We start from the raw sequence: 9447 nt of genomic DNA on the forward strand, positions 1-9447 counted from the left end.
ACCAACCTGATCACACCCAACTGCACCTCCCTGGTGGCCTGGTCACCCCCAACGTCCCCCATGACGGCCTGCTCGCTGCCTACTACCCCCCCCCACCGGCCTGCTCGCTCCCTACTGCACCCCCTCTGCCGACCTGCTCGGCCCCAACTGCCCCCCCCCACAGGCTTGGTCACCCCCATCTGGCCCCCCCCTGGCGGCCTGCTTGCCCCAAACTTCCCCCACTGCCTGATCACCCCCAACTGCCCTCCGCTCCTGGCCTGATCACCCCTAACCGGCTCTGCCTCGGCCCTTCCACTATGGCTTTGTCTGGGCGGCAGCACAGAGCGGGCTGGGGCGACCAAGGAACCCAAGCCCCTGCCTCCCACCCACTCTGGCTGGCTCCGTGGCTCCGGCTGGCGCCTCCATCTTTGTCACATCAATTTGCATATTCCCTCATTGGCTGTGGGTGCTGCCATCTTTATCGTGAAGTGACGGTTAATTTGCATATTACTCTTGTATTAGATAGGATATGGATGACTAACAGTCCATCCTTTTTATATCCTCCCTCCACTAATTTTCCCTATCTCAGTCTGTGGCCCAATCACTTATCCATCCAGCTGTTCAAGGTAAAAATCGTTAATCTTTGATTCTTTTTCCCCATCTAGTACACTCAAATTGCTCAACAAGTTCTTTTGGCTCTACCTTCAAAATACACCTCAAATTTACCCATATCTCTTCATCTCCACACTAAATTAAAACCATCAACTTTCACTCTTGCCCAATATGACTCATTGTCCACATGATAAGGAGAATAATCTTAAAAAACATAATTCAGATCATGTCATTCCCCTTGCCTGAAACTCTCTAATGGCTTATTTCAAAATAATCAAAACTCCCTGTATTTGTCTACAGACATGGACCCCCTGACTACCTTTGGGTCCTCACCTCATACTATTCAACCCTTTTTTCACTTTGCTCTATTCACACCAGCTTTCTGTGCCTACCTCAGGCTCTCTGCATGTGGAAGTCTCTCTGCCTGTAATGTTCTTCATCCAGGTCTTCACAGGCTGGCTCATTCACACCCTTCAAAGTTCAGGTGAAATGTTCCTTGACCATATGCAAAGGAAACTATATTCTCCTCCTTCCACCTGAAATTCTGTATTATCTTGTTCCAAAGCCACATACGAGTTGTGGTATATATATTTTTTTACTTTTTATTCATTTGCCTTTTGTCTATATTTTCCCATTGGAATTTGGTCACTCAGTAAACAAACACTGAACACTTACCATGTGCCAGGCACTAATTCAAGTGCTGAAAACACATCGTGAATAAAACAGGCAAAATTCTTGCCCTCATAGAGCCTATGTTCTAGAATGTAAGACCTATGAAAAAAGGAACCTTGTTTATTCACTACTGTATCCATAAGGCCTTTATTTAACAGTCTTTGGCTCATAGCAAATACACAACAACTATTTGCTACAAAAGTGAATGAAAATGATTTGCCTGTATTTTCTCAGCCTTTGTACAACATACCTTACCTCAAACATCCCCACTGAACTTTTAGAATAATGATCAAATTATTCCTTTAGATCTCAAAATAGTCATATTTATATTTTGTTTCCCCTTCAGATTCTATTACCTTATGGGTAAAGCAGAAATTTGCAACCATCACTACAAAATTCTGGCTCTCATTTAAAATTCTCATAACACTAAAAGCATTCTGTGACTACTGCACCCATTTATATTCATTAAATCCTCTAGAAGAGGATTTAGTCACAATGGGTCATATTAGATTTATTAACTACACAACTTTATTTTTGATCTACCTACTATAGTGGGACTGGTGGATGAAATTCACTTTTTATATCTGCCACAATTTATAAAACGGAAACCAGCTATCCATGCACCCAGACTACTTCCTTGTAAATTATGTTCATATAATATGCAGAAGTCATTAACCATTTCAAGATTTAACGATTAATTATAAACACATAATACACATTTGGAAACAAATATACTGGTAACACAATATACCCAAAACAGGAAACGATCATAGTTCTACTTCATTTTTCAGTTAACAAAACCTGGATGAGTGGGAGCATGTATGCACAAAGTTTTGGAAGCAGGATGAGGTTAAGTCTAATAACTCCCAGTTTGATTCTTTTCCCAATTAAAAGTTATCTAAACTTAAGGACAATTTTTTATGACTATATCAATGCAACTCTTTAGGGACAGAGAACACATCTAACATGTTTATATCTGATGATCCCAAATACAAGGGACTGAATAAAATCAAGTAGTTTTTGAGAATCAATAACAAAAAAGGCCATTCTAAACATTCTATTAGTATTTGATAATGAAATTCATCAGTACCGCATATTTACATATACTGCCTTATACTGAAGTTCATTTAGTAAGAGTAACTGACTTGTCTAAGGCCTTAAAAAGTAAAAGTACAGTTTCTCAGAGGATATGTATATATAAAATGTTTTTATTGATTTTAGAGAGAGAAGAAGGGAGAGGTAGTGAGAGATAGAAACATCAATGAGAGGGAAGCATAATCATTGATTGGCTGCCTCCTGCACAGCCCCTACTGGGAATTGAGCCCACAACTCGGGCATGTGTCCTGACCAGGAATCGAACTGGTGACCTCTTGGTGCAACCACTGAGCCATACTGGCCGAGCTGATTATGATTTCAAAATTAAAAAATGAACTCCAAAATAATTCATCCCAATATATGAAAACACTTGAACCTATATTAAATCATTCATAGGATATTTAAACTTCAGATAATCTTTGCCTTGGATTCACTGCAAGGCCACATCCTATTTCTTCAGCCAGAACTTGCTCTACTGAAGGAAATTAAACCAAACTGATTTGCTTTAATAATCTGTTGCAAGATTCAGCAAACGATGTCACATGCATATTCAAAATTGAACCAAACTTATTAAAGATAACCTTCATAACAAATAACTAAGGAAGGACTTTATCTTTTAAAGAAGTGATTGTATCCCTATTCATCAAAGCTACAATTCCAGACAATGGGTCATATTAGATTTATTAACTACACAACTTTTGTTTTTCATCTACCTACTACAGTGGGGCTGGTGGATGAAATTCACTTCTTAGATCTGCCACAATTTATAAATGTACTGAAGATAACATAGTTTCAAAAAGTAGTTCTAGCAAGTTGCTTAAAACATTTGAATCACTTTACTCATTGATTTCCCCATAAATTTATTCTTACAGAAAAGTTACTATATTGTTAAGTCACACTTTAAGAGTTCAGAAGTTTACTTTAGAAATAAGACATATTCTGTCTAGTTTTGTTTCTGTGTTTTATACCACTTATGCACGTAAGAGACTCATAGTTCGTTTGATTCCCAAATCTTTTTTTCTCAAAATTTAAAAGATATTCATTTGATTTTTAGAGAGGTAGATAGGGAGGGAAGGAGGGAGGGAAAGAGGGAGAGAGAGAGAAACACTGATGTCAGAGGGGAACATTCTTCGGCTGCCCACCAGGGATCAAGCCTGAAACCTGGACATGTGCCCTGGCCTGCACAGCACCATAACCAATCGAGCCACACCAGCCGGAGCTGTGAGTTGACTTCTTTTAAGAAGTAAAATCACAAACTATACCATTATTTCATGGCATTATTGCCCTTTGTAAAATCCTACCTTCTGCTTTCCATTACTGTTTTAACCAATTACCAATTGCTGATAACAAGTCCCCTTAACTTTTCAGGAAAACTGAACCATATAATCAGAACCACACATTTATATATACAAACAAAAACTCCTGCCATTATATATGCACATACATACACATATTTCTTTACAATGACTACTACTACATACCATGATGTGGTAGAATGAAAAAGATAAAACTGAAACCAGTCCATAGTAGGAGTGGTTGGTTTAATATTTAATCCTAGCCACAAATTTAAGCTACCCTATATTTAGATGGTACTTTTAAGTCCTGTTGATTAACAGAGAAAAGATAGTTCAGCACAAATTCCATTACATACCACAAAGCACCCACAAACACCATTAGCTACGTATAAGCCCATTAGTTTTCATTATTATTTTATAAGAAAATGAAAGTACAAATGGTACTAATCCAAATTTTTAAATATCAAATAGAACACTGAAACAGGAGCTAATATTAATACTTTAGGCACCCAAGTACTATAGTTTTCGAGAGGTACTTTTGTCTCTTCTTGAGCCTTTAATTTTTCAATTATCTTCTCCTAATTAAGTCCATGTAATAACTGCCATTCTGATAAAACCAAAGTAACTCCATTTGAAACTTCTAGGGCATAGATCTTTGAGCTTTCTCCATGCCTCCAGCCCCACCCACCAATTTTCCAACACTTTGAGAAATTGCTGACAAATATGAACTTTCTCCCTAGAAAAATATACCATCAAAAATTTTATATACATATTATGGTAATCATTTCATGTAACTCTCAAAACCCCAACTTAGAAACTTCTATTCAAAAATATCTTGGGCAGGGTAAAAGTTGAAATTAGATTTTATCATTGTTTCTCAATTACTTGTGATTTTATCTGGATTAAAAAAAGCTTGGTTTACAAAATTTTAAAGGAAATATATTAATTTCTTTCGAAAGTGAGAAATCAAACTTTTAAACTTATAACTTAAAGTAATTTAAACTTATTTTTATAAAAAAACAAAAAACTAGATTTTTGTTGTTTTGAAAATGTAGTGCTTAACCATTTTTTCTCGTGTCAGAGATATGTACATATTTTCAATTTCCTCCTAATTAAAACAAAAACGACCTATCTGCTTTGTAAACGGTCCTTAACTTGGGTTTAATAAGATGGTATACTGGGCCAGTAATGAAGAATATAGTTTTAAGAGGAGAGAAAGCATAGCGTATGAGACTATTCCATCTAATTAGAACCAAATTTAAACTAGGTGTTGGTCTTCGACGGCTAGACCCCAATTCTAAGGTGGCTGTGTAGGGTAATATCAATGTGATACCATCAACATCTTAATTACATCACATAGCCTACCCAACCCAGTCTAAGCAAGGACAAAAACGGTTCTTCTCTGTTCCTTATAATAAATGCAGCCACATAGCCTGCATTCATCCCATTGAAATAAGTTAAACCACTCTAGGAACCAGGTAACTCCAATTTGTTAAATATCACTTTAAAACCAACATTTTCAGAATCATTTTTTAAAAGTTAATACTACTGACATCTTAGAAAAGTTTCCTTTCAATTAAAGGTAAAACTGTGGCACTAAACATTATTTAACACTTCTAATTTTAAAGTTAAGACCTTAAAGTTAAGATTATAATATTTTTAAAAAGTTAAAATATAACGGGGAAAAATATTATAATGGTGCAACATTTGCCCCCTCCCCAAATGCTTTAACCTCTGTCCTTTTCACCCCTAAAGGGACTCATTTATCTCATATTGACATCTGAGTCTACTGACTTCCTATGATTTGAAAATTACTCCTGTTAACTCATTAAATCAAAACCTTCAACTGTTACTTTTTGATTTACCAAGTTACAACACATTACATCAATTCAGACATTTAATCCCTATCATCTATGATCTCGATCAAGTCCCTCTATTATAATCTGAAATTACTTTTCAATTCTACAACAACAACAAAACACTAATAACTAAATTCCAAAGTTGAGAAAAATTCATTTAGGGGGGAAGAGGAGAATTCTACTTAGTTTCTTAAAAATTAAGAAGCATGCCCTAGCTGGTTTGGTTCAATGGATAGAGCGTCAGCCTGCGGACTGAAGGGTCTCAGGTTCAATTCCAGTCAAGGGCACATGCCTGGGTTGCGGGCTTGATCCCCAGTAGGGGGCGTGCAGGAGGCAGTCAATCAATGATTCTCTCTCATCATTGATGTTTCTATCTCTCTCTCCTTCTCCCTCTCTAAAATCAATAAAATATATTTTAAAAAATTAAGAGGCATGCCTCATTATGTCAGTGTATTAAGCTTGTATTATAAAAATTGGTTAAATGGGAGTACATTAATAAGTGTTATTTTCCCAGTGTTAAGATGTAGAATTTCTGTCAAGTTTACCATAGAAACAAAATATGGTAGCAATTACCATATTTTAGGTATAGCTCACTTGACAATTTTGCAGATACATTTTGATCATGAAATGCTTTCTTAATGAGGTGGTGTACACAAAACTTTCCTCATCTAAATCTGTCCCACCTTTGATCAACATTGGATTATGGGACATTCGATTCAGGTTCTGGGTCACTCCTACCTAAAAGACACCATAACCAATGTGTCAATCAAAGGCAAAAGTTTGTTTTAATCCTTTGTCTTTGTAAGAAGTATATCATTGTATCAGCAAATTATCAAAAAGTTTTTTTTTTCCCTAAGGTTGACTCAATTCAATGACCTTTATTCTTAGTATACATTTTCATAATTGTGTAACATGCTACTTTCATTATTGTGATTTATATAGCCATTAACTACCAGCATGAACCACAGGATTGGAAAGCAGCTGTTTAGCTGGTACTGTTCACATTCTTCTATTAAGTTCATTATCTATTCTTGAGGTCTATGCTTCACAGATCAGAGTTTTAGTTGGATGTGAAGTGAAATAAATTCTAAACAGATGACAGAAAAAGGTTGTGTGAAAAAAAACACCCCTCATGTCCCTCAAAAATAGGGTCTCCACATGTTACAAACTAATGATAGCTATTGCACTATAACATTCAGAATTATTTCAGTGCACAAGAATTATCTGTAAAATTTAAAAAGCATATTGATACTTCAGCTGAAGTCAACTCTGATTTCAGGCTGTTGCTCTTGGGATTGCCCAAGACTTTTAACTAAAGCTCGACTTAACTAAATTTCTAAGTGTACTACAGTGCTATATTGCTTTTATCAAGGCTCTTCCCTTCCTTGGCTGCAAAACAAGAACTACAAATTAATTTCCAGGGCAGTGTAACTGCAACACCCCAAATTTAAAGTATTATCTGTAATAAACTTATAAACAGAAACAAAAATAAAACCCAAAGACAAGATTCTGCAGTCACAAGTACTTTAATTTTTAAAAACAAATCACTTATTTAAAAATAAACAAATGGCACCATTCTACACTAAAGATGATACAAGTAAAATAAAAGGTTCTATCTCATAATGTACTGACAATCTCCACTACTACATACACTTACTTAGCTTACCTGTAAAGTGATATTTAAGACACTACTCTGAAAAGTAACATTCGACTGTCACAACTGTTTTACTTTAAAAGGTTAAACAACCCAAACAGTTTAAACAGCTTTATTTTCAAAATCAACATTACAGAGTATAATTTCTACATTTAAAATTCTTACAGTACCAAATAGAGGTATTACAGTACAATTTTCCACAACAAAATTGTAGGGCACAAATCCAGCGATTCCTCGACTTCCTTGAACTGTCAATACACTGCACCCTGTTTAAACGGCTGTACCTGAAACCCAAGGTATGCAATTCCTTAGGATTAGAAGTCATCAAGTTATACTGTCAAAGATCTGGGGGAAATGAGAGGAAGATTCTATTATCCTTGTGTGTGAACCCAACTTCCACGACAAGGTAAAGCCACAGCTATGACGCAATGTCTATTAGCTGTAAATATTTAAATACTGAAACCCATCCTAATTAGACATCTTAACATTAAGGTTGCTTTAGCAAGGTTACGGATAAGAAAGGGTCCGTTTTGAAATTTAGATCTGTACTATCTACTTGAAAGTGGGTGTTTTCTCCCCCGTGATGAGAAATTAGCACGCGAACTTAGAACTTTACTTAAAAAACACACAAAACGAAACCTGATAATAAAATTACAGGTTTTAGACGAGCCACGTACTAATAAAAATACCTGCAATCATCTGCAACATATTCTCAAGGATCAGAGAAAAACTCAGAGACAGTAGTTTATCATCCTCCCACTACCTAGAACTGGGGGGGAATGGATGCAGAAGTGCCAAGTATACAGAAAATCTGCTTTGAAAGAGTCGTCGGGGCAAACATGCAGTCCCTTCAACACCTGGTTGCAGGGAGGGGCGATAAAGTCTCAAAGACCTGCAAGCAACATTGAAGCCTCCGAAGGCTCCACATGGGGCCCCACATTTCCAGGCCACCAGGAAGTGAAACGCCCCCTCGGTGCACAGAACCTGAGCTCACAGGAGCCAGAGGCGCGCGAAAGCCGAGGCGGCCCTAGAGCGCCACCCAGTGGCCCGCGAAGCGGCCTGCAGGCGGGTCCTCCTCACACCCGGCGCGCCGCACCCCCACCGCGACCGAGCCCGTTCCCGTCTCCAGAAGCACAAGGCCCAACCCGACCACTGAGACCACAAAATGGCTGCCGGCAGCTTCGTCACGTGACCCCTTTGTGCCTTTCGGGCTCCCGAACTCCGTAGGACCCGGGTACAAGTAGCCAGGGTCGGCGGGCGGCCTCAGAGGAGGTCCCGCCTAGCCGCGGCGGCCGGGATTCGAGGCCAGGGGAAGCGGGGTAAAGGGCCGGCAACGACTGAGAGTCGGCGGCGGAGAGAAGATGGCGGCCATTTTGTGTGGGTTTGGTGCTCCGCCGCCGCCGCCGCCGGCAGCGGAGGGAGCGGGGCCTGGCGGTGGGTCGGACAGGGGAGTTAACACGTACCGACTCCTCTTCCTTCTCCATTCCGGTGGGCATCTGCGGCACGGCTCGGTTTATCGAGGCGTATTCGTGCAGGTCGGGCAGATCCTCACAGCGGAAAACCGGCAGCGGCTTCGAGGCGTCTAGCGCCCGCGCCCGAAACGACAGTTTACTCATCTCAGGCGCAGCAGATACCTCTCTGCTCTGGGGAAACGGCCCCGGCCGGCGGGATCATGGAGAACCGGGGGATCGGTCCCCACTCGTCTGCCGCTGCCGGGGACTTGAGGGGCGGAGCTTGACGCAGCCCCCTTGCTATTTATTAACCCCGATTGTCCTAAGGCTAGGGAGATATAGACACACATGGTAATTGACCGTACCTTCACTACGCCCCCATTGGCTAATCAGTGCGATATGCAAATTAACCACCAACAAAGATGGCTAATTTGCATACTGCAGGCAGGAGGGGTCAGCGCCATCCTGCCTGCCCCGCCGCCATCCCGGCCTGCTATTTGCTACCCGAGGCGGTGGGGTGGGGCAGCCGGGTGGGGCAGCAGCGATCCGCCTGCCCGCCCTGGCGCACCATGTGGAACCAACCCGGGGGACCGGCGGGGCAGCAGCAAATCGACCTGCCCGCTTGGAGTCCGGGGGCGAACCGGACCCAGGGCAGCGGGGGCCGGGACAGCGTGGCTCCTCCTGCCACCCCCAGCTTTCCTCATCAAAGCTCCCTTGGGGGGCCTTAGCCTTTAGTCGGAACTCCCCCCGAGGCCTCCCTGGCTGCAAACCTTTAGGCCTGACCCCCCGGGAGTGGGCCCTAAAACCGAAAGGGGGACCATCCCCCAAGG

The 9447-nt window shown here is 40.6% G+C and overlaps 1 protein-coding gene across 6 annotated transcripts in view; it reads right to left on the reverse strand.

Annotated features, from left to right (window-relative positions):
- EPC1 (enhancer of polycomb homolog 1) overlaps positions 1-8903 on the reverse strand; it is an 80090-nt gene extending 71187 nt beyond the window's left edge. For 4 of the 6 annotated variants that reach the window (XM_023752220.1, XM_023752218.1, XM_006086675.3 and 1 more), the window contains exon 1: positions 8630-8903. In XM_023752220.1, the coding sequence (XP_023607988.1) occupies positions 8630-8782 (153 nt within the window). In that variant the 5' untranslated portion in view covers positions 8783-8903. The remainder of the gene's footprint in view (positions 1-8629) is intronic. The other 2 variants (XM_023752224.1, XM_023752219.1) reach the window with 2 other exon arrangements.
- Positions 8904-9447: the final 544 nt, after the last annotated feature.

Source organism: Myotis lucifugus, unplaced genomic scaffold (genome assembly GCF_000147115.1).
Source record: "Myotis lucifugus unplaced genomic scaffold, Myoluc2.0 scaffold_29, whole genome shotgun sequence".
NCBI classification, from domain to species: domain Eukaryota; kingdom Metazoa; phylum Chordata; class Mammalia; order Chiroptera; family Vespertilionidae; genus Myotis; species Myotis lucifugus.